The sequence below is a fragment of the Ammospiza caudacuta genome, chromosome 17 (genome assembly GCF_027887145.1).
Source record: "Ammospiza caudacuta isolate bAmmCau1 chromosome 17, bAmmCau1.pri, whole genome shotgun sequence".
Classification (NCBI taxonomy): Eukaryota; Metazoa; Chordata; class Aves; order Passeriformes; family Passerellidae; genus Ammospiza; species Ammospiza caudacuta.
In genome coordinates, this window is record NC_080609.1 from 16,728,259 (window position 1) to 16,752,114 (window position 23,856).

Genomic DNA, 23,856 nt, shown 5'->3' on the forward strand with positions numbered 1-23,856 from the left:
AGTAAAATTAAGTGGAATTACGTAAACTAAGGAAAGAAAGCAATCCCCTGAGAGCAAGAACTGTACCTGGCTTTTGTGCTTTTGTACAGAGGCCCAGCAGTGACAAAAGTTTGAACATGATTATCATGATTATCAACACTCGTAGGGGGAAATGAAAGCCATATTCTCTGCGTTCCACATGCAGCAGTTATGGGGGCTGTCCTTGGGAAATGGGAACACACAGTTAAAAAACAACAAGGCAGAGGCAGGCAGAGCCCAGAGTTTACAGTAAAAAGAGCAGAATCCAGCCCGGAACAGCTCCACGTGCAGAGCAGCAGCGCTGAGGGGAACACCCCTCTCCCCTCCAACAGTGCAGAGGGAAGGAGCCAAACTGCTCTGTAATTATTGCCATTATTGCTGGGCTCCTTCCCGTGCAGGAGGAGTTATTTCTGCCTCACAGCTCGCTGGGTGAGCTGCAGTGATCAGGGCTCCCGGGGCAGGGGTCCCCCAGCATGGCCAGTGCTGCTGGGGACAGAAACCCCCACGTGTGGCCCCCACACACCCCGGGGACATCCCCCCATCCCCTCCCAGCACGGCACAGCACCAGCAGCACCGGCTGCCATTCATTTCTCCTTCTTAGCAGGAAAATCAGCCGGTGCTGAGGGATGGAAGCAGCCTGCTGTTCCTGCGAGGGTGACATCAGCAGGACAGGTCAGCCCTGGTTTATTACTGCAGCGAGCCTTTTAAAGCAGCTGCATAATAACAGCCCTGGGCCTATTTCGGGAAAGCCTCCTGGGTGTTTAATTCCATGGAGTGAGTGGGGCTTTCTTCACAGAAAGAGCATGTGGGATGGAGGGCTGGATCACAGTGGAGCAGGGATGGTCCCGGGCCTCAAAAGGGGAAGGATCACGTGGATGCAGATCCAGAATTAAACCCCAGAAGTGAGAATTTAGAAAGGCTTGTTTGTGGAAATAGGGTTACGTTTCCCTTGGAGTTGTCTCATGTTTTGATTTGAATTCTCATCTCCTCAGCACCCAGAGCGGGACGATGCAGCACCAGGCGAGCCCAGGGAGACCTGGATGTCAGAGGAGGAGGCTGATGGATCTGATTTTCCATGTCTGTGGGTGCTGTCAGGGAGTGAGAGAGATGAATGGTGGATGTGGTTGGAAAACTCCTCTGTGCCAGCCAGCTGAGATGCTTGCAGGGGGTTGGTAAAAGAAGATCATTATTCCAACTGCAAATTCAAATTCAAAACATCATTCCAAGAGGCCCACTGAGCTGGTGGTTTGTGCCCAGTGTCTGTGTGAGCCCAGTGTCTGTGTGATCCCCGTGTCTGTGTGAGCCCAGTGTCTGTGTGATCCCCATGTCTGTGTGAGCCCAGTGTCTGTGTGTGTGATCCCTGTGTCTGTGTGATCCCAGTGTCTGTGTGATCCCTGTGTTTGTGTGTGTGATCCCTGTGTCTGTGTGTGTGATCCCAGTGTCTGTGTGATCCCTGTGTTTGTGTGTGTGATCCCAGTGTCTGTGTGTGTGATCCCTGTGTCTGTGTGATCCCCGTGTCTGTGTGAGCCCAGTGTCTGTGTGATCCCTGTGTCTGTGTGATCCCCGTGTCTGTGTGAGCCCAGTGCCCAGCCTGGCACAGCTGCTGTGCCCGAGCTCCTGCCTGGATCCCCTCTGGACTTGACTCATGTTCTGCAGAAAATCAGGGTAGAAAAGAAAACATTCTGGCCTCAGCAGTGGGAAGTCTGGGACCCAGGAGGACCCAGCAGTGTCACTGCCAGTCCTGCAGAGGGCATGGGGCAGTGCAGGTGTCTCCATGGCCGGCACAAGCACATCCATATCTACGTCCCACTGAATCCTGCTTGTTCCCTCACCTGCCAGCTGAGGCTGTGGGACAGGACGATGTCCCTGCCTTGGTGACACTGCCTCACGCAGGCCACTGGCCAGGTCTGTGCCTGCCCCGGGCTCTGTCCCTGCCCATGCCCAGTGTCCATCCCTGCCCATTCCCAGTGTCCATTCCCAGTGTCCATCCCTGCCCATTCCCAGTGTCCATCCCTGCCCATTCCCAGTGTCCATTCCCAGTGTCCATTCCCACTGTCCATCCCAGCCCATTCCCAGTGTCCATCCCTGCCCATTCCCAGTGTCCATCCCTGCCCATTCCCACTGTCCATCCCCGCCCATTCCCAGTGTCCATCCCTGTCCATTCCCAGTGTCCATCCCTGCCCATTCCCAGTGTCCATTCCTGCTCGTTCCCTGTGTCCATCCCTGCTCGTTCCCAGTGTCCATCCCAGCCCATTCCCAGTGTCCATCCCTGCCCATTCCCAGTGTCCATTCCCAGTGTCCATCCCTGCCCATTCCCAGTGTCCATTCCCAGTGTCCATTCCTGCTCGTTCCCTGTGTCCATCCCAGCCCATTCCCAGTGTCCATCCCTGCCCATTCCCAGTGTCCATTCCCAGTGTCCATCCCAGCCCATTCCCAGTGTCCATCCCTGCCCATTCCCAGTGTCCATTCCCAGTGTCCATCCCTGCTCGTTCCCTGTGTCCATCCCTGCCCATTCCCTGTGTCCATCCCTGCCCATTCCCAGTGTCCATTCCCAGTGTCCATCCCTGCTCGTTCCCTGTGTCCATCCCTGCCCATTCCCTGTGTCCATCCCTGCCCATTCCCAGTGTCCATCCCTGTCCGTGCCCGGCTCTCCCCGCGCATCCCCGCGGGATGCAGACGCTCTATGCAAATGAAGGGCGGCCCTGGCCCCTATGCAAATCAACATGCAAATCGAGCGGGGGGCGTGGCCGTGCCGAGGCGCGCGGGGGGCGGGGCCTGCGGCGCCGCGAGGTGCCGGGGGCGGGGCCGGCGATGCAGATGAGGGCGGGGCGGTGCCGTATGTAAATGAGGGGGCGTGGCGCGGCGGGCGGTGTCGGAGCCTCCCGCCAGCTGCGGGCAGCGGCCCCGAGCGCGGCCCCGGCAGCGCAGCCGGAGCGGCGGCAGCGGCGGCGGAGCGGCGTTAGCGGAGCGGGCCGGGCCGGGCCCGCAGCCCCCGCGCAGCATGGCCGAGCCGCCCGCGGCAGCGCCGGCCCCCGAGGGCGAGGAGGGCCCGGTGCGCTTCGCCCGCAAGGGCGCCCTGCGGCAGAAGAACGTGCACGAGGTGAAGAACCACAAGTTCACGGCGCGCTTCTTCAAGCAGCCCACCTTCTGCAGCCACTGCACCGACTTCATCTGGTGAGCCTTGCCCGCTCCGCCGCGGCCGCTCCGGGACACCGGCTCGGCGGGACACCCCTCCTCGGGCTCACCCCGGCCATCCTCCGGGCCCCCCTTTCCTCCCGTCCTGCTCCCCCCATCCCATCCCATCCCACCCCATCCCGGTCCCCCGGTGCCCGTTCCCCTCCGGCCGGCGGCTCGGGCAGGGTCTCTGCGCCGCGGGGCCGGTGTCTCACTGTGCCTCTCTCTCCGCAGGGGCTTCGGCAAGCAGGGCTTCCAGTGTCAAGGTGAGTGTGGCGCTGCCGGGGGGCTCAGGGGGTCCGCGCTCCGCGTCCGTCCCCCGGGACCGGCCCGAGCATCCCCGCGTCCCCTGCGGGCACCATCCCCGGGTACCGGCCCCGAGCATCCCCGCGGCACCGCCAAGCAGCTTAGTCATTTTTTAATCAACCCAGCAACTAGTCGGTGCCTTTAAGCCGGTCGTGTCTCGTTAGCAGAGATAAGCGCCCGGGAGTTCAGCTAAATCCCCCGAAAAAGGCCGAGGGGAGTTTGTTTTTAATGTACTTAACGCCAAAACATGTGCTGGGTGGCGAACGGGCTGGGCGAGGGCTCCGCGGCTGGAACTGCGCAGCCGGCGAGGGCTTGAATGGCTTGGTTGTGTTGCTGGGGAAAAAAATGAGGCTTTATAACCAAATATGTTGCGGTAGCCGGGTTACTATGACCATAATTCTTTGTTCTGATGATGCTGGGGCTCCGGAGAGGCTCTTCAGGGACCAGGGATGTCCCCCTGGGACATTGGGCTGAATCACCCAGGCGTTATCGGGCTGTAGCCAGCCCAGCTGGGGGCTGCTCCTGCCCGGCCTCCCCTGGTCCCACCTGCGAGGGTTCAATCGGGGCTGCTCTCGCAGCTGCTGGCAGCCAAATTTTCCTTTTGTGAATATTTGGGACAGAGGTTTATTTTGGCGGGTGGCTGGCTCCCAAGTTGAGGTATTTGGCATGAAAACAAACGTGCTTTAGAGCTCTGAAAGGCCCCTCTTTGCAGCTGTCCTTGGGCTTTTGGAGTGGCACACGGTGTGAGGAGCTGGGCTGGGTCTGGAGCATCCCTGCAGCTGCCTGTACGAGCAGTGTGAGCCTAATCCAATTTAAATGATGCTGCTCCTCATCCTTAACACTTACCACACGCATGTAACCTTAAAATACCAAAGCCATCTCCGTGCCACCTCCCAGAGCCCAGCCTGGAGGCCTGGACAGGTGTTGGCAGGCAGAGGAGAGTGGATGTGGAGACTAAAACGTATCCCAGGGCTGTTCTCAAGGTCACAGCTTCCCCTGGTACCTGAGGTTTCACACATGGGCAGCTCAGCCACGGTGCTGAGAGGAATTCTGTGCGCCCTGGTTTGGTGTTGCCAGGCATTCCTGGCTGTGAATGAATTCCCTGAGCTCCCTTGCAGCGAGGTGTATTTGTGCAAACACCGTGTCTGTGAAATCCAGAGCGTGTTATGGAGGGGTGGGCACCACCCCAGCCCGGCAGGGTTTGCCTGCGTTATTTCCAGAGCCTGCTCAGTTCTACCTGAGCATCCAGTGTCGGGTGCCTGGCGCCTTTCCAAGTCTCCTCCAGCTGTCAGGCGCTGTTATCCAGACCTGATACGGTGCTCTTGGTTCAAGGTTTGCCCTCAGATGGTTTTGGGCAGGGTTGAAGCAGCCCAGCTGGGCTCGGGGTGGCCGGGCAGTGCAGCCCTGGCTCGGGGGGCAGCAGCCCTTGTGAGCTGCAGTGGCACCAGCAGCACTGCCAGGGGGTCAGTGCCACCCCCGGGGGTGTGGGACAGGTCTGTGACATCCCCTTGTGCCTTAGAACCCCCTTGGCAGGGGTCACTGGTCACTGTGGTGTTACAGACGCGTGTGCCACAGGGAATACTGACCGTGCAGCAGGGAATCCTGCAGCTCCAGCTCTGCACACCAGCCCAGCCTCTGCTTTCCTGAAATCACCGATCTGTGGGCCAGGTGGGACGTGCTGGGGTGCCCAGGGGAAGGTATTCCCGTGGGGGAGGCAGTTCTGGGGTGATGCCCATCACGGCGAGGGCACCCCAGCTGTGCCCCAGGGTGGAGGACACTGCTCTGTGTCCCTGCAGGGCATTTCCAGCTCAGAAATTCAACCCAGAGGTCTCTGCCACCTGCTCTGGAATCACGGCTTGTCCTGCTGTGAGGCAGAACTGGGGATGCCAGGGCTGGCACTGCCCTGTCCAGCCGTGCCAGGGGAGCCGTGCCCATGCTGGACTGAGCAGGGATCACCAGCTTTGGGTCTGTTCCCCACCGGTTGTGCCGCAGCTGCTGTTGAGCTTGGCAAACATTGGCACAGAGCAGAAAATGCCAGGGCTGGTTTGTGTATGGGGGTTCCTCAGCTCTGGGGTGAGGGTCTGCTCTCCCTTTGCCGTGCACAGCTTTAATTTAACTTTACCAACTTCCCCGAGTGCCTCACATTGTGCTGCGGGATGGCTGGGATGCAGCTGGGGCTCACGCCTGTCTGCTCTCAGCCGTGCCCGCTTTAAGTAGATTTTCACCTGTGCCCTGATTTCTTTCTAGGGCATTTGCAATAATTAGATTGTTAATTAGCTCGTTACTTGTGACTTTTGGCAGGAAGTTAGCAGAAACTGACTCTTTGTAGCCTGAAATACTAATGGGTACCACAAAATGCCACTTAATAGCCTGCTAATCTGCTGCTTATCCTCGCACACCATCTCCTCCTTATCCTCGTGCTCATCTGAGCACTTCCTGAGCCAACGTCTCTCTGGTGAGCCAGAAAGTGTCTGGGTGTGGGCAGGGAGGCTGAGCACAGCCCTCCAGGAGCAGGGCTGCTTCTGGCGCCCGGACAAAAAGAAATCAATACCTCGTGGGTGTTGGAAAGCTGAGGGATGCGCCTGGAGCCGCCAGGAGGATGTGAGCTGCTCCCGAGGGAGGCTCGGTGCCCCCTGGCTGCTCTCAGCCCGTGCTACAGAGGGGTTCTCCCCTCTGGAAGGTGCAGGGGCTTGTCAGGAATGGAGAAAAGCAGTGTGTGTGTGTTTGTGTGTGTATCTGCGGTCCATCCAGGCAGTGCCAGCACCAGGGATGCTTTGGGAGGGACGGAGGCAGGGATGAGCAGCCCCTGGTGTCTGCAGCCTGGGGAAGCCAAGCCTTGGCTCTCCTGAGGTGCTGTGGGATGCTGAAGGAAAGGGAGCTGCTCTGAAAGCTTCTGAGAGCGGAGTTCGGCTCGCCCTGTGGGAATGTGCTGCAGCTGGCAGCTCTCGCTCCCTGCTGGTGTTTCCCCCGCCTTGGCACCCTCGGGGCCGTTCTCCTGCTGCCCAGGCAGCTCCTGTGGGTCAGGGCTGCGATCCTGTGAGGGGGATCCCTGGAGCTGGGCTTGCTCAGCCTGCAGCCGCTGTGGCTGGGCAGAGGTGAGGAGCAGGGGAACATGATTCACACTTGGGAGCAAAAAATAACCTGCATCTGTCGCTGCTTTCGTGTGTGCCATGTAGCAAAGCTCTTGGAAAGGAGAATCTTGATTCTTCCTGAAGAGAAAGGGGGAGAAAAAAAGCATAATTTGGTAATGTGTGCTTGGGTGTCATGCAGTAACTTTTCTGGGGAGAATGTTTACTTCTTGTCCCTGCTTGTGACTCAGTGAGCAGAGAGACTCTTCAGATTAGATCTCCTTCCAAGGCTTGCAGCGCACAGGATTCCTCCCTGCAGGTTTGCCTCTCCCTGTCCTCCAAGGCCTGCGCTCTCCTTCTGTTTTGTGTTCCCACCAGTCAACGTCTGAGAGCGGCTGGGAAATGTCACCCCGGCCGTCCCTCCGGAGCAGGCATTTCTCTCTTGCTCAGAGCCCTCCCAAGGCACCTTCCTCCCCCCAGGAGGAAGTGAAACCCATCACACTTTGCTCTCCCCTGCAGCCTCTGCGGGCTGCCTGGGCTCCCCTTGCCTGCGCCAAACAAGGCAGAAACAAAAGCAAAACAAACCCCAATCAGCCCGAGCCGCCTCAAACCCAGTAATTTCGTGTCAACATATTATGCACACTGGAGAAATGTTAGTGTTCAAATAGACTAATTAAAAATGTTACTGCAATTACTTTTTTTGCAACACAAACGATGCTAATTATATAATGCTGCAGAAATTGGAAACGTGATTTTGGAGGGGGTTTTGGTGCGGTGGTAACGCGGCTCTGGGTGCTGGAACTGTGTCCCCAGGCCCGAGGGCTGTGTGTCCCCAGGCTGTCCCCAGGCCAGAAGGGGTGTGTGTCTGTCCCCAGGCTGGCAGTGTGTCTGTCCCCAGGCTGGCAGTGTGTCTGTCCCCAAGCTGGCAGTGTGTCTGTCCCCAGTCTGTCCCCAGCCCGGCAGTGTGTCTGTCCCCAGGCCAGTGAAGTGTCCCCAGGCCGGCAGTGTGTCTGTCCCCAGCCCAGCAGTGTGTCTGTCCCCAGGCCGGCAGTGTGTCTGTCCCCAGTCTGTCCCCAGCCCAGCAGTGTGTCTGTCCCCAGGCCAGTGAAGTGTCCCCAGGCCGGCAGTGTGTCTGTCCCCAGCCCAGCAGTGTGTCTGTCCCCAGCCCAGCAGTGTGTCTGTCCCCAGGCCGGCAGTGTGTCTGTCCCCAGTCTGTCCCCAGCCCAGCAGTGTGTCTGTCCCCAGTCTGTCCCCAGCCCAGCAGTGTGTCTGTCCCCAGGCCAGTGAAGTGTCCCCAGGCCGGCAGTGTGTCTGTCCCCAGGCCGGCAGTGTGTCTGTCCCCAGGCCAGTGAAGTGTCCCCAGGCCAGCAGTGTGTCCCCAGGGCAGCACTGCAGAGCAGGCACAGCAGAAAGGGGAAGTGGGGCTGGCCGTGCTGCCTGCACGGATGGGCTGTGGTGCTGCACAGCCCGGTGCACACCGAGCTGACAGAGATGGGAGCCTGTGTCCCCCGCCTGTCCCTGCCAGGCTGGCCCTGGAGCTGTCCCCTGGACTGGCAGGGAGCTCTTTTGGAGGGATCTCTTTTGTCGGGACCTGTTTTGGGGTGCTTTTTAGGGCCACGCAGGGCAGGGACAGCTCTGTCCCTCTGCTGTCCCCATGCAGCACACAGGGCTCGCCCATCTCTCTCTCTCTCACAGTGGAAGTGGTTTCTCCTGCCCTCCCCCCGCAGTGCAGGGTGGGTTTTTCTTTCTTATCTCCGGAGATAACTGGCATCCTAAAACCATCTGGGGCTGGCTATTGAGGGCGTCTGGTTCCTTGCTGGGGTATTTGTTGCTGGCCCATAGGATGCTGCCTGTGGGGCTGGGGCTGGCACTGGGGTGGCAGCGGGGTGTGCAGCACGGTGCCCGATGGCTCTGACACCACTGCAGGGGTTAAACCACCCCGTCCTGAGCCTCTGCCGTGGTTATTCTCCAGCCATTGAGGCTTCCTGGGGAATTCGGTGCCTGGGCTGTCTCTAAGGAGACTTCTCAGCAAACAGGGCTGGCATTTCTGCACGCCTGCTCGCTGGCACACGTGTGATCCTGCAGGCAGATCCCTGCAGGTGTGTGGGGCACCCTCCCCTGGCAGCGAGCTGGGGGTGGGCTCTCACTGTCTGGGCTGTGAAACGGAGCAGGACCTTGAGGGTTTGGTGCCTGTGAGGAGCAGGAGGAGGGGCTGAGCCTGCTCTCAGCACTGGCTGTGGGTTCTGTTATCTGCTGGGCTCTGTGGGAGCTGCACGGAGGGCATTGTGCAAGCCCTGGCTGTGGCTGCTGCCCTTCCTCCTTCCAGCCAGCACTGCTCCTCCTCCTCCTCCTGCAGCTCCCCAGCAAGGACCTGAGAACACCAGAGAGGCTCCTCAGTGCCCCTTGGGTCTATGGGCAGGATCAGAGTGCCTGGGGAATGGAATTGAATTAACTCTGGCTGTGCCTGGGGGATGGAGTTAACCCCAGCTGTGCCTGTGACCCAGCCAGGGCAGGGTGCCTGCATCACCCTGTGGCAGGGTGCGCTCAGCAGGGCAGGGTGGAGGTGCCTTCCCCTGTCCTGCAGGTGTGTGCTGACAGAGGGCAGGGTCTGCCGTGGTGCCTGGGTGGGATCGTGCCCAGGTGAAGGGTTTGGGGCTGTTCCTGCAGCTGTGGGAGGGTTGGCAGCACAGGACACAGCTGGCAGACACCCCCTGTGTGTGCCCGTGGTCCAGCTCAGCCCCAGGGCCAGCACAGCGTGTGCTGCTGAGGTTAATGCCACCCGTGTGGCTCCGTGAGTCACTGCTCTGCCAGCCCATCCATCCGTCAGAGCCGCTCCAAGGGTGAGTAAGGAGCTCCCTGCAGGGGAGGAGCAGCCCCAGGTGCTGGGCAGCGTGCTCTGAGCTCAGGGGGGCTGCAGCCTGGCACAAAGGAGCTCTTGGGAAGAGGCAATGGCACAAAACCGGGGGTCCTGGTGTGGGGTCCTGCCTGCAGCCCTGGGTTGGCAGCCCCGTGCTCTGGGCTTGCCCTGTGTGCTGCCCACAGCTGGGGACACAGATCACAGGGGGCTCTGGAGCCCCTCCAGCCCTCCCAGGTGATGCTGCTGCAGGAAATGAAGCCTGGCCAAGGACGTTCCCCTTCCCTGGAATGGCTCAGCCCTGTACTCTGAGGTTCAGCAGAACCCACAGGTGCTGTGCTCCTTGCAGGGACCCTGCAGGGGCTCCCTGGGTGGCACAGTGCCCTCACACCTGGTACCTGAACAGAGATGTGGGGCTCAGGGTGGCAGAGACCAGGGCTGTCCCTTGGGTTTGCCTTTCTGCAGGGAAAGGGCAGCTCTGGGCAGCTGTTCCCCAGCTCTGAGCCCATCCCTGCATCCCTGCATCCCTGCATCCCTCCATTCACCCACCCATTGCTGGTCCAGGCTGGTGTTGGTGGCCTCTGTGCCACGGCCAGGAGTCCCTGGAGGCAGAAAGGTGCCATGGACATCAGGGATGGGAAATGACACAGAAACCGCCTCAGTTTTGCCCTGCCCCGACGGGTGAAGGTGCAAATCTCTCTGGGGCTCTGCAGCCCCACCAGGGCAGGTGCCAGGGGCTGGGGAAGGGACAGCCTGGCCCTGTCCTGCAGCACCCTGCCCCAGGCACTCAGTGTTTCCACGAGAGCCACAGAGGGGACGGGGGGACAGGAAGGGAGCCCTGGTGCTGTTTGTAGCAGCTGAATTCTGCGTGAAGCAGAAGCAATTCCCAGAAGTGGCGGTGCCGGCCGTGGCTGTTCCTGGGAAGGGAAGGCACGGCTCCAAACCACAGCCTGCTCCTGCTGGCAGCACCCAGAGCCCTGCAGGGACAGACTGCCCTCACCCGGGAGCTGGGGATCCCCATGGGCCCCACCTGAGAGGCTCTGGGGTCTCTGTGCCCCATCCCAAGGGGGGCTGTGCCAAGGAAACGGCTCTGGCTGTGCTGAGGGGCTGCAGGGACAGAGCTGTGTGCCGGGGGCTGCCTCTCTCAGCACCCCAGAGGGGTCTCCCCTTTGGAGAGGGTGGCCAAGGCTGGGCTGGCCCAGCCAAGGGGATGGCTCTGGCCAAAGGGCTCCTCCTGTGTGCAGGTGGTTTGTGTGGCTTTGCTGTGCTCCCCTGGGCTCTGGGGAGCACTTTGCTGCAGGCTCTGGGGGATTGATCCATCCTGGTTCGGACTGGCCTCCACAGGAAAAGTGAAACCAATGGAAATGTTGTGCTGTGAGAGGCACCGAGCTCTGTAACTCATAACCTGCCAGCAGCACTGGCTGTTCCTGCTGAGGGTGACTCCTGCTCGTGGTGGGGAGCTGGCTGAGCCCTGGCTGTGGTTTCTGACAGCTGAGGCTGCCCCTGTGACGGGCAGTGCCTTTCATGAGAGGTGACAGCTCTGCTCTGCAGCATCGTGGGGCAGATGGGGCTCAGCTCTGCTCTGCTGCTGCTCCCTGGCAGCTGCTGGCCACTGCCCGTTCCCTGTGCCCGTTCCCTGTGCCCGTTCCCTGGCCATTCCCTGTGCCATTCTCTGGCCATTCCCTGTGCCCGTTCCCTGTGCCCGTTCCCTGTGCCATTCTCTGCCCATTCCCTGTGCCCGTTCCCTGTGCCATTCTCTGGCCATTCCCTGTGCCCGTTCCCTGTGCCCGTTCCCTGTGCCATTCTCTGGCCATTCCCTGTGCCCGTTCCCTGTGCCCGTTCCCTGTGCCATTCTCTGCCCGTTCCCTGTGCCCGTTCCCTGTGCCATTCTCTGGCCATTCCCTGTGCCCGTTCCCTGTGCCCGTTCCCTGTGCCATTCTCTGCCCGTTCCCTGTGCCCGTTCCCTGTGCCATTTTCTGCCTGTGCCCGTTCCCTGTGCCCGTTCCCTGGGCCATTCCCAGGCCATTCCCTGGCCTTGCCTCATCCTGCCCCTGCAGCCACAGGGACAGGGCTCTGTGTCACCTCTGCCAGCCACGCTGTCCCTCCTGTGCCTCTGCTCAGGCTCTTTGCTTTTCAGGGATTTTGGGCTCACTCCCTCCGCTGTTTATCCCCCTGTGCTCTTCCCATTGTGTGGAAGAACAAAATAAATCCCAGTGCAGCCCTGCTCTGGAATCAGTGAGTGTTTGGGGTGGGTAACCTCGTGTGCCCCCTGTTTGGGAGCTGAACTCCTGTGCCCAGAGCAGGAGCCTCCCTGCCCAGTGATGGGCACTGGCTGTGAGTGCTCAGTGCTTGTGAGCTACATCTTGTCAATTTAAATAATTTGCTTCCATATTTGGTCTTGCTTTTGTGCCAGATTTATACATCTTGTTTAAATCTGACAAGCAGAATATACTTGCTGCTAATCCGAGCTGGACAAGGCAGCGCCTGCCAAAAAATCCAATATTAATAAGCTTCGGTACGTGGAAGTTACTGGATTTGCAAACTTGAGGCTTGTTATGGCACAGCTCCCTGAAAAGTGGCTTTTTTGCATCTACTTAAATCTGGGTTTTTCCGAGGAGCCAGTCTGTGAGCTTCCCTCTTTGGGTGGGAAGCTCAGTCTTTGGAACAAGGGAAGCTTTCCAGCTCCGAGCAGGAGATGAGCTGTGTATTTTTGGGGTGTGGTTGGGAACATGGGGGATAGCTGCTGTCTGTGCAGGGGGGTCTGCAGCAGGGCTGTGAGCTGTGCCTGTGCTTGGGGACTGGGGCTGCTGGAGCCAGGCCAGAGGAACCCAGAGCTGCTCCAGGGATGCAGCCAGGCTGGGACACATGGGGGTGCTCACCTGGACAGGAGAGGGATCCAGGGAGAGCTCAGAGCCCTGCCAGGGCCTGAAGGGGCTCCAGGAGAGCTGCAGAGGGACTGGGGACAGGGATGGAGGGACAGGACACAGGGAATGGCTGCCACTGCCAGAGGGCAGGGATGGATGGGACATTGGGAATTGAGAATTGCTGTGCCCTGGCACAGGTGCCCAGAGCAGCTGTGGCTGTCCCTGGATCCCTGGCAGTGCCCAAGGCCAGCCTGGACGGGTATTGGTGGAACCTGGCACAGTGGAAAGTGTCCCTGCCCATGGCAAGGGTTGGAACAAGATGAGCCTCAAGGTCCCTTCCAACCCAAAGCATCCCAGGGTTCTCTGATTCTATGTTTAACATCTCCAGTCTCTTGTGGCTCTGCTCTCGTCTTCCTACATTTGGTATTTAGTCAGCAGCAGGGAAGCTAAAAAAGATTCAGATGTCTAAATCTCAGCCTTCAGCTGTTCTTCCTCTTCCTCGTGCTGCGCTGCCAGCGTGCTCCAGCTGATCCTGCCGGCGGATTCCTCCCTGCCTTTTGTTGCCGTGTGAAAGGATGCAACAGGAATAGCTTCACCTTTGGGGGGAGCGGGTAAATACCTTTATTGTGCTGGTCCGCGCAGAGAGCACCGGCTCATTGAATAGCTGACACCCGGAGCACATGAACAAATGCATTTTCATGATTTCCAATTATAGCAGAAGAATGAGAGAGTGAGGTGGTGAAGAGGAGTGAAAGTCGTCCTGGCTCCCCGAAGGCTTCCTGCAGCCGCGGTGACATCGCGATGAAGTCAGGATTGTTTTATAATATCACTGAGGAGCCGGAGTGAGGGGGAAGTGGCCCATGAATTTCATTTGCATCACTGAGTGGATTAGCTCCTGACGCAGTGCAAAGTCATTATTTACTGTGTCTCGGGCTCCGGAGCCCTCCCAGCGCAGCAGCTGCCGGGGAGAGGCGGATTCAGAGGGGGAGCAGCTCCGGGAGCAGCCCTGGGTGCTGGGACAGGGATGATGGAGCCTGGCATGGGATAGAGATGGAGTCTGTGCCATGGGGATGGAGCCTGGGAGGGCATGGGGATGGAGCCTGGCAGAGGACAGGGATGATGGAACCTGGCATGGGATCGAGATGGAGCCTGTACCATAGGGATGGAGTCTGTGCCATGGGGATGGAGCCTGGGAGGGCATGGGGATGGAGCCTGGCAGAGGACAGGGATGATGGAGTCTGTGCCATGGGGCTGGAGCCTGGCAGGGGACAGGGATGATGGAACCTGGCATGGGATCAAGATGGAGCCTGTACCATAGGGATGGAGTCTGTGCCATGGGGATGGAGCCTGTACCATAGGGATGGAGTCTGTGCCATGGGGATGGAGCCTGGCAGAGGACAGGGATGATGGAGTCTGTGCCATGGGGCTGGAGCCTGGCAGGGGACAGGGATGATGGAACCTGGCATGGGATCGAGATGGAGCCTGTACCATAGGGATGGAGTCTGTGCCATGGGGATGGAGCCTGGCAGGGGTCTGGGGGCTGTCTGAGGATCAGGCTGTGGTTCTGGCATTCACTGCACTTCCATGCTGAACTTGAGCTTGGCTTAGAGAAATCCCTGGCCGAGCTCCAGAGCCTGGCCTTAACTGAGAGCAGCCAAGAGGGGGAGGCTGCCCAAGGGACAGCAGTGGTGCCTGGGGCAGATGCACTGTCCCTGTCATGCAGCAGCCATGCTGTGCCAGGCTATGCTGTGCCAGGCTGTGCAGTGCCATGCCAGCCCGTGCCATGCTGGCAGGGACAGCTCTGGAGTCCCTCTGTTCTCACTCACAATAAGTCACTGCCCCCAGAAGATTTCTGCACAGCTGGAATTGATTCCCCAAATGGTTATTTCTGATTCCCGTGCCTCAGTGCCATTTTTGCCGTGGAGGTGCCTTTGCTGGCTCTGATGGTGGAGAGGGGCTCTGGGAGAGGCTCTGCTGGTGTGTCTGCCCCAGGGTTGGCTCTAAAACTGGACTTATTCCTTTTGTGTGACGGTGTGTCTGAGGACCGTCTCCAACAGCTCAGTCCATTCATTTCCAAATCTGTGTTGCTGCTTGTATTGATGGAGAGGAGCCTCAGGGCCTTGTCAGAGGAGGGCTGAGGGCTGTCACTGGTTAACCTGAGCCATCCCAGTGAGGAGCAGCAGGGAGAGGAGCAGGACCAGCTCTGGTGGCTCTGCCTTGGCAGCAGGGCACGGCCACAAGGGCAGAGCTGCCAGCCTGGTGTCTCCCAGGGCTCCCGAGGTGGAACCAGTCTCACTTACTGGGTCATTCACAGACCGAATCTGGGCTTTTGGCAGGAGGAAAGGCTTTAATTAGCTGCTGCTCAGTAGGGCTGCTATTAGATCTTCAGAGCAAGATGCTGCCGGACTGGAAAAAACGCAGCAACAGCTCATTTGCTCAGGAAGCCATGATGGTGATTTGCATTTCGGTCTGGTGCTGAACCCTGGTAGAGGATTCTTCTAAAATAACTTCAAACTGCAGCTCGGGTTCCCTCCCTCTCTGCAGCTGGGTGGATGCTGGTCCCAAGAGCTGGGGTGTGAATTCCTTTGTTTGCAGCACCCAGCTCTGCAGGCAGGGCTGGGCTGTGGACATGTCCTGTCAGCGAGTGCTGCATGACAAATGGCTTCTGTCTCTGCACCTTGGAGCAGAATCCAATTCTACCTTATTATGTACCTAAAAGGATTTTTCTGCTCTGCCAGCAGCCCCTCTGCTGACCTGAATACCCAAGAGATGTGTGGCAGGGTAGGAAGCTTTGCAGTGCATCTCCTGAGCCTCAGCTCCGCTGCTGCTGGAGGACAAGGAGCTTTGAGATGTGTTCTCAACACTTTGAAATGTGTTTTGGACATTTTTTTTGTTTGTTTCTCCTGTGTTGTCAGCTTGTTTAAGTGCAAAATGAGAGCAAACCCCACACCCTGGGGCTGGCTCATGCTGCAGGCTCTGTGGTGGGAGCGATGCTGTGCCCTCATCCTTGGTTTGCTGGGAATGTGGCTGTGCCCTCACCTTTGGTTTGCTGGGAATGTGGCTGTGCCCTCACCTTTGGTTTGCTGAGGATGTGGCTGTGCCCTAATCCTTGGTTTGCTGGGAATGTGGCTGTGCCTTTACCTTTGGTTTGATGGGGATGTGGCTGTGCCTTTACCTTTGGTTTGATGGGGATGTGGCTGTGCCTTTACCTTTGGTTTGATGGGAATGTGGCTGTGCCTTTACCTTTGGTTTGATGGGGATGTGGCTGTGCCTTTACCTTTGGTTTGATGGGAATGTGGCTGTGCCCTCACCTTTGGTTTGATGGGGATGTGGCTGTGCCTTTACCTTTGGTTTGCTGGGAATGTGGCTGTGCCCTCACCTTTGGTTTGATGGGAATGTGGCTGTTCCTTTCCTGAGCTGGGAATTCCCAGCTGCCCTGGCCTCTGTGCCAGGTTTGGAAGGTGCAGTCCCTCTGCTGTCACCTGGTGCAGTTTCCCCATCAGGTTACAAGGAAAGAACCTGGTTTATCTTTGAGGTCATTTGAGCCATTTCCCCGGGGTGTGGGTGGGAACACGGGATAAGGAGGGTGACACAACACAGCACATCCTGCCTGGGGACAGCCCCTGCAGAGCAGGAAGGTCCCTGCAGCCCGTGCTGCCTGCTGGGGTGGGGACAGGAGCCACGGCAGCAGATCCCGTGGTCCCTGCTGCTGCTGGGGAGCTCCCTCCAAAACCACTTCCCCTCTCCTGGGCTCTGCACATTTGGAATAAACTTAATTCCTCTGCTGGTACTATTAACTGAGTCCGAGAGGATGGAAATAAATGCCTGTTGGGAAGGGCAGGCTGACTCACTTTCTCATTCTCCTGTAAATTTCCATTTAAGTTTCAGTTTAAGCTCAGGTATGAGGGGAGTGAAAGCCGGTAATTTGTGACAAAAACTTCTATTTTAACCCGCAGCAGAAGAACTCCCTTTTTAATTGCAGAAATTATAAGGCTGGATTCCTGTGAGGGAAGGCTGGCTGCAGTGGGTACCTGCTGGCTGCTGTGGGGGCCTTGCTCCACATCTCCCTGTGGCTGCACACCCCTCCAGGGCAGGGGAGGCTTCCCTGGCCCACGCTGGGTTTGCTCTCACTTTGCTGATGGGGCTGGAAGCAGCACCTTTGTGGGATGGTCCTCAGAGCAGCCAACCGTCCCTCCTGCCAGGACTCTGGGGCTCCATGGTGTCCCCATCATCTGTGGCTTCATGGTGTCCCCCACCATCTGTGGCTTCATGGTGTCCCCCACCATCTGTGGCTTCATGGTGTCCCCCACCATCTGTCCCACCCCAGGCTGGGCTTTGCCTTCTCCATCACTCTCCATACACAACCAACTCCATATTTTGGTCACCTTGCCCTTGGCTGGACCTCTTCCTGCTCTCTGGGGTTTGGGGGCAGCAAGCCCTTCCTGCTGTGGCTTGCTGGGCTTGGAGGCAGCTCCATTGTGGGATGGTCCTCAGAGCAGCCATTCCTCCCTCCTGCCAGGACTCTGGGGCTTTTTGGTGTCCCCATCACCTGTGGCTTCTTGGTGTCCCCATCATCTATCCCACCCCAGGCTGGGCTTTGCAGCCTTCTCCACTTTCCATACACACCCAACTTCATATTTTGGCCACCTTGCCCTTCCTGGACCTCCTCCTGCTCTCTGGGGCTTGGGGGCAGCCAGCCCTTCGTGCTGTGGGTGAGGGGCTGCCCTGCCTGCCCCAGCACTGGGGCCCCTCGCCTGCTGTGGGTCCCTTATCTCGCTCCTGGATCGGGCTCTGCAGCCGGTTCTTCCCTTATCGCTCCTGCCTGGCTGGAAATTCACTTCCACTGTGTCAGAGCGAAACACGAAAACTTCTTTAAAAAGCAGGAGGAGAGTCATGTGAGGGAGCAGTGTTGTGTCAGCACTCACAGAGGGTTCAGAATAACGTGGCCCATCTGGTGCCTGCCAAAAGGGGAAGCTCAGGGCTCCCGGGCAGGGCTGGGGCACCCAGGGGAGCTCTGTGGGACCGGCTGGGCTGGAGGGGCCCCAAAGCCCACCCAGTGCCACCCCTGCCATGGCAGGGACACCTTCCCCTGTCCCAGGCTGCTCCAAGCCCCATCCAGCCTGGCCTTGGATGCTCGCAGGGATGCAGGGGCAGCCCCATGGGATCCTCCCCTCTCGGAACCCCTGTAGGGACAGGAAGGTTCTCCCAGTCCAACATCCCCCGGGGGTGGCAGCAGCATCCCCTCCCTGGCAGCCTGTGCCCTAAATTAGAGCACAAGATGCTGCACTGGGTCCATATGGAGACTCCTAAAATAATAGCTGTCAGCTCCCTGCTGACTCGCACGGGGTGCTAAAGCTTTGGGCTTTGGGAACGAGGGTTTGGGGAACAGAGATGGGCGTGGGCTGGGGCCAGACGGGAGGTGCTGCTGGCCTGGCCCCACCTGGGCTGGGATGGGCATGCTCAGGACCATCCTCTGCTGCTCTTGGAGCGTCCCCCAGGCTCTGGGAGCTGCTAGCACCCTTACATTCAGCACCAGGCTGACACCGGGCTGGCACGGGGAGCACTTGTGTTAGAGAGGGAACATGGGGCAGGTGTGCCTGATGTGGGGCAGTGCTGGAGCCCTGGCTCACTGCTGCTCTGGCAGCTCAGGGCTCTGTGGATGCTGCTGCTCACGCTCCAGTCCCACCCTGCTGCCCTTTGCCTCTGATGTCCCTCCCTGTGAGGAGCTGGGCCTTGCATGTCTGATAACGAGCTCCTATCTCATCTATCTCATCTTCCTCCGCTGCTCCTCGGGGCCTGTTGGGTCCCTAATTGCTCTGCAGTGGCCCTGGGAGGTGGCTCCTGTCAGGACAGCTGTGCCTTTGATCGGCCCATTGCACATTCAGCTCTTGTCCTGCTCGGGTTTTATTTGCTGCCCGGGCCCTGCCAAGCCATTACACTGAAACGAGTGCCTTAATTGCGAGGGCTCGGCATCACCTTGGGGCTCAGCAGCCCCTGCTGGGACTGGGAGAGCTGTGCTGGGAGTGGGAGCTGTGCTGCTGCCCTGGCACAGCCAGGTAGGAGCACTGCTGATGCTGCTGCTGCTCCAGGAGCATCACTGGTACCCGGGGGCACCAAGCAAACCTGTGCCGGAACAGCTCAGAAAAGCGCTGGTTTCTCATGTCCAATTCTCAGGACAATTCCCTGCTCCCTGTGGAGCTGCCTGCTGGGGATGCTGCTCCTCCCTGCACAGCCTCTGGCTCTGTGCTGCTGCCTTTGGACACCGTCTGTGCTTTGGGACCCAGCTCTGGTGTCCCCCAAACCCTGGGGAGCTGGGCAGGAGGAGGCAGCTCCTGGCAGGATGGTCCTGGTGGCCTCGGTGCCTTCCTGGGCACATTGTGGGGCTCTCTGTGCAAGAGCCAGGTTTTGTAAGCGGGGCTGTGCTGAGGTAACGCAGAAACCATGCAGGAACTTCCTGTGAGTGACTCTGACTGGCAGAGGAATGAAAATCACACAGCCTTTGAAAGGGCTGAGATGGAGAATCTAAGGGTGCATTTCTGTGTGTAATGTGTGAGGAAGGGTCACTTTTGAGGTTTATTTGCATCCACGTGGCAGGTGGGGGAGCAGCCTGCTGTGCCAGGGCTTGGGGTAACTGAGCTGTGTGTCTGGGGGAGGTGACACCCAGCTGCCCATGTCCCCTGTCACTGTGCCATCCCAGCTGTGCCCATGCAGTGTCCCTGTCACTGTCCCACCCCTGTCACTGTCCCACCCCAGCTCGCAGCCTTCCCCCTCTGTGCCGTGTTTGCCATCAGCCTCTGCCTGTGCTCTGCCTGACACCCAGTGATTTTTCTCTCTGTGCAGGTTCCTGAGCAGTCTAAATTGAGGAAGGGGAGGATCGCTTACAGACACGGCGCTGGCTTGGCTCTGTTTTGGGGGAGGATTTTTGAGGTTTGACTCAACGGTAGCAGCTCCTCTGCAGGGAGGGCTGGATTGATAGTCAGGAGTGCTAGCAGGTCAGGTGGGCTATTTTTGGCAGGGCTGTTTAATTGTCTGGTGTGATTCTTGCAGGGCTGGTGGCTGGATGGTTACTTATCTGCTGTCAGGGTTTGTTAGCGCGAGGCAGCTCTGGTTACACGCGGATATTGAATCAGAAACCCACGAGAGGGGCTGGCATCTGCTCTGTCTCACTTGCTTGGGAGGGTGGCAGGGGAAAAGGCACTCAGCAGCTCTGCTTTAATGCCAGAATCTGCTCCAGGCTTGCTGTGAGTGTCTTCTCCCCCACCACGTTGGGGCTGTCGCTCGGGGGGCATCACTGCCCACCCGGGACTGCCCAGCCCGGCTCTGCTGCCCTCCCTGCCCACTGCGCCCACTGGCTTTGGTTTCAAGCTCAGTTTCCATCTCAACTGCGTGCAGGACACGCTCTCAGCAGCAGGCAGGGTTTAACCAAATGCCTGTTAGCCGTGTAAGGCAGTGGTTAAATTGCTGCTGCTCTGCCCCACTCCAGAGCAGGTTTGGGGTCTGAGGTGGGCTCAGAGGGCTTTCCCAGCCCCAGGCATTCTGTGTGCCTGGGGAGGGCTCTCCCTGCTGGATTTGCTGCTGGATTTGAGGAGGGCCAAGCCGTGTTCCAGCTGTGCCCATGGATGCCCACAAACCCTGGCACAGCCCCTCTCCTCCTGCAGCTCCCCAGGCCCATCCCTGGGGGTGTCACCCTGCAGATGGGTGTCCCAGCATCTCCTGGTGCAGCATTTCCCCACCACCAGCGACAGCAGGCAGTGCCAGGGCAGGGTTTGGGTCCTGCCCAGCCCCTGGGAGTTGCTCAGAGCTGGTTAAGGCATTGCTTTTGGATCTGTGGAACGTGAGGTCTCAGAACCCTCTATGACCTTGGGGTGTTTCAGTCTTGGTCAGGAAATCCCACTGTGAGCCCTGGAAAAGAGAAGGGGAGGATGAGGACAGGCTGAGGCAGGGAGGGTTTGCCTGAGCTGCTCCTCCTGCGTGTCCTGCCTGTCCCAGCTCGTTTCTCGCCCTGGTTTCCCTGGCTGCCTCCAGTCACCAACGTGTCCAGCCTCCCCTTGGTGGGCAGCTGTGGCTTCAGCTGCAGTGTGACCTCTGCAGGATGAGGAAAAGCTCCTCAAAGCCCCCTGTGCCTAGTGAGGAGCGCAGTCTCTGATGCCTGTGTGATGGAGGGACTCATTCCCTGAGCCTTCTGCTGCAGGAGGTGGGAGCCAGGCCCTGGGCTGGTGTCCCTGGGGATGTATGGTGTCCCTGGGACGGTGCCCTGGGATGGACGGTGTTCCCAGGGATGTGTCTTGGGATGGCGTTCCTGGGATGGTGCCCTGGGACTGTCCCTGCATCCCCCCGGTGCCCCTGGCCCTGCCTGGGGTCCTGGCTCGGGGAACACGTGGCCTGGGATGAGTATTTTACTCAGTTTCATTCTTAGGCTGTCCTTGCTGTGCTGACTCACGCCCAGCTCTGGGAAGCCCAGCACAGGGCTGCTGTGGGGGCAGAGGGGGCAGAGCAGAGCTGGCACTGCTGGGACAGAGCCCAGAGCAGAGCTGGCACTGCCGGCTGTGGGGCCGTGCTGGTGCCTTGGTGTGGGGCAGCCAAAGGAAGTCTGAGGTCAGGCTGCGCTCAGAGCACCACCAGGGGCCGCGTGGGGTGCAGGGGGTGCAGCAGCATCACCCTCAGCCGGGTTTCTCCAGGGTTTCTCCAGGTTCTCCTGCAGCACAGCTGCTGGGGGGCTCTGTGTCAGTGCCGTGGGAGAGCAGGAAGGGGCAGCAGCAGGGCAGTGCCAGAGCTGTGCCCCAGAAGTCCCCGTGTGTGCCCCAGAGCGCTGTCTGTGGTATCACTTCCCCAGAGCTATTTCTGACACCGGCGGGTTCTCACTGCTCGGCCTCAGCTTGGCTTGTTTTGTGTCTGGGGAGCCTGAGCCCAGTTCCTGGTGGGCAGGGTCCTGGTGGGGAAGGTCCTGGTGGGCAGGGTCCTGCTGCTCCTGGCCCTGGGAAGGTGCTGGAGCAGGGGCTGCTCCGGAGTCACACGCTCAGTGCCCCCAGGAACCTTGGGCTGTCACCTCACCATGCCCAAAGGGCCAGGTCCTGCCGGGAGGGGCTGCCTGCAGGCTCTGCCCATGCTGGCAGGTTTGGGGGGCTGTTTGCAGGCTCTGGCAGTTTTGGGGGGCTGTCCCCAGCGCTGCAGCACCGTGTCTGTGAGGGGTGTGAGTGGGCAGGCTGGCAGGGGGAGCAGCTCCTTGCTGTTCCTCCTAATTGCTCTCCCACTTTGTGCTCAGCGAGCAGGGAGCTGTCTTGGCTGGCTCCCTGGGGACCCTGCCTGCTTCTGTCATGCAGCACTGCACCGTCCCTGCACAGGGCCCTTTCAAAGGAATCCTCCTCTGTTTTGACTCGGTCCATCTTCCCCCTGACGTGGGAATGATGCTCCTGCCTCCTGATGTGCTGGATGATGCCGGGGCTGTGCTGGAGGCTCCTCAGCGGGGGCGAGGGCTCCTGGGGTGGCTCCCATGGGCTGTGGGAGCTGTGGGAGCAGGGCTCCGTCCCCAGCCTTCGCCTCGAGAGTTCCTCGCTCCAGACTTGTTACTAGAGGCTGATAATAAAATTTGTAGGAGGTTTTTTTCTGATGGAAAGCGTGGGGGAGTGCAGGAGGAGCTCCCCTGGTGCGCTCAGCGCGGTCTGGGATTGCGTTTGGCACCAGCCCCGAGGCCGGGCTGTGGGGTGGGAGCCTGGATTTTGGGGACACGGGGGTTCAGGGGTTCCCTGCACTGTGTGAGCCCAGGCAGGACCCAGGGATGGCCCAGGTGAGGCAGGGCTGGCCCAAAGCTGCCCCAGGAGCTGCTCTGGGGGCTGTGCCACATTGCTGTGATGTCCCTGCAGGGCTGGGCAGTGCCTTCCAAAGCAGCAGCACTGACCTGCCTGGAGCTGGAAATGGTGCTGCTCCTCCCCTGCTGCTCTCTGGGAGCCTGGGATGTGCTCAGGCCGCTCCTCACGGCAAGCTCTCATTGCCCCGTGCCCTGGGATGTGCCAACGCTGCTCCTCACAGGCAGCTCTCAGTGCCCCTTGCCAGCTGCAGGTGGCTGCTGGGTGCTGCTCTCACCCGGTGCCTGGCAGGGCTCAGCTGAGCTCTGTTCCTGTCTCTCTGCAGTCACACACGTGCCCAATGACAAAAACTTTGGATCTTTCTCAAGGAAAGAATGAAATTCCATCCATGACTGCGTGGATGGTGTTTGCAGGGAGCAGGAGTGCTGGGGAGGGAAGCTGCCAGCTCATGGCATGGGTTGGGTTGGAAGGACCTTAAAGGACACCCAGTGCCACCTGTGCCATGGCAGGGACACCTCCCACTGTCCCAGCTGCTCCAAGCCCTGTCCAGCCTGGCCTGGGGCACTGCCAGGGATCCAGGGGCAGCCACAGCTGCTCTGGGCACCTGTGCCAGGGCCTGCCCCTCCATCCCAGGGAATAAATGAAAAGGAGCTTTTTCTGCACCAGAATTACTCAGCAAATTTCTCCTGGAAGTTGACTTCAGGCTGATTCTGCTGAACATTGATTGTTGGAGTTTTTTTTTGTTTTTTCTGGTTGTTGTATTTGTAGAAATAATGATGTCTAAGCGCTGTCTTACCAGCTGGTCAGGAATTCTCTGGAGAGCTGATAATTTCCAAAGGAAACATTCCTGCAGCAGTAACTCCCAGTTGGAGTGTGCCCACCTGGAGGCTTTTTCCCTGGAGGCAGTTTGTGTTTCAGTGCTGGTTAAACGCCTTCTCCTCCCTGCAGCTGCCACTGGCCCTTCTGTGGAGAGTCATCAGAGCACATCTCCACAAACCAGCTGCTTTGGGATTGCTGGGATGTGCTGCAGGGACAGACAGTGTGGGGCAGCTTCAGACTGAGAGGGGACACTGAGGTTAGATATTGGGAATGAATCCTTCCCTGTGAGTGTGCCCAGAGCAGCCCCTGCATCCCTGGCAATGCCCCAGGCCAGGGTTTGGGGCACCCTGGCACAGTGGAGGTGTCCCTGCCATGGCAGGGCTGGCACTGGGTGGGCTCTGGGGTCTCTCCCAGCCCAAGCCTGCTGTGGTTTGGTGGTTTCTGTGCCCCCCAGGTGCCATCCCAGCCCCATCCCACCGCTCCCAGCCAGCTCAGGGCTGCTGTTGCCACGGGAACGTTCTGGAGTGGGAAACCTCCTCTGATTCCCTCTCCCTGCTATCAAGGCGCTCAGATGGATCTGGAGTCACAAATACAATAGTTTTGGGGTGGTGCAGGGAGTTGAAGGATCCTTCCCTGCTGAAGGAGCTGCCTGAACTCTCTCGGGGTTGAATGAGATTTTCCCCTCAGTGCCCACTCAAAGCCCACTTTGCCAGCTCCGTGTGTGTGGGGCTGCTCCCTCTGCCACCTGCAGGGATAATTAAGACCTTCCAGGTTGCCATAGAGAGTATTTTGCCTCCTAATATTGCTCCAATTTATATTTGGGATATTTTTCTCTGAAATTGCCAGTGCAGAGGCTGCTGTCTTTGTCAGGTGCGCCGGTGGCAGGTACAGGAGGGGAGGCCTTACCCCGCCTGTAATTGGCAGCATGGAGGAGACGCTCAGCGCTCCTG

General features: G+C 59.2%; 1 protein-coding gene across 1 annotated transcript in view; it reads left to right on the top strand.

Annotated features, from left to right (window-relative positions):
• Positions 1 to 2,987: 2,987 nt before the first annotated feature.
• Positions 2,988 to 23,856, top strand: part of PRKCB (protein kinase C beta) — an 82,584-nt gene continuing 61,715 nt past the window's right edge. Inside the window, 2 exon segments of the mRNA XM_058816378.1 lie at positions 2,988 to 3,192; positions 3,427 to 3,458. Coding sequence (XP_058672361.1) covers positions 3,020 to 3,192; positions 3,427 to 3,458 — 205 coding nt within the window. The 5' untranslated portion in view covers positions 2,988 to 3,019.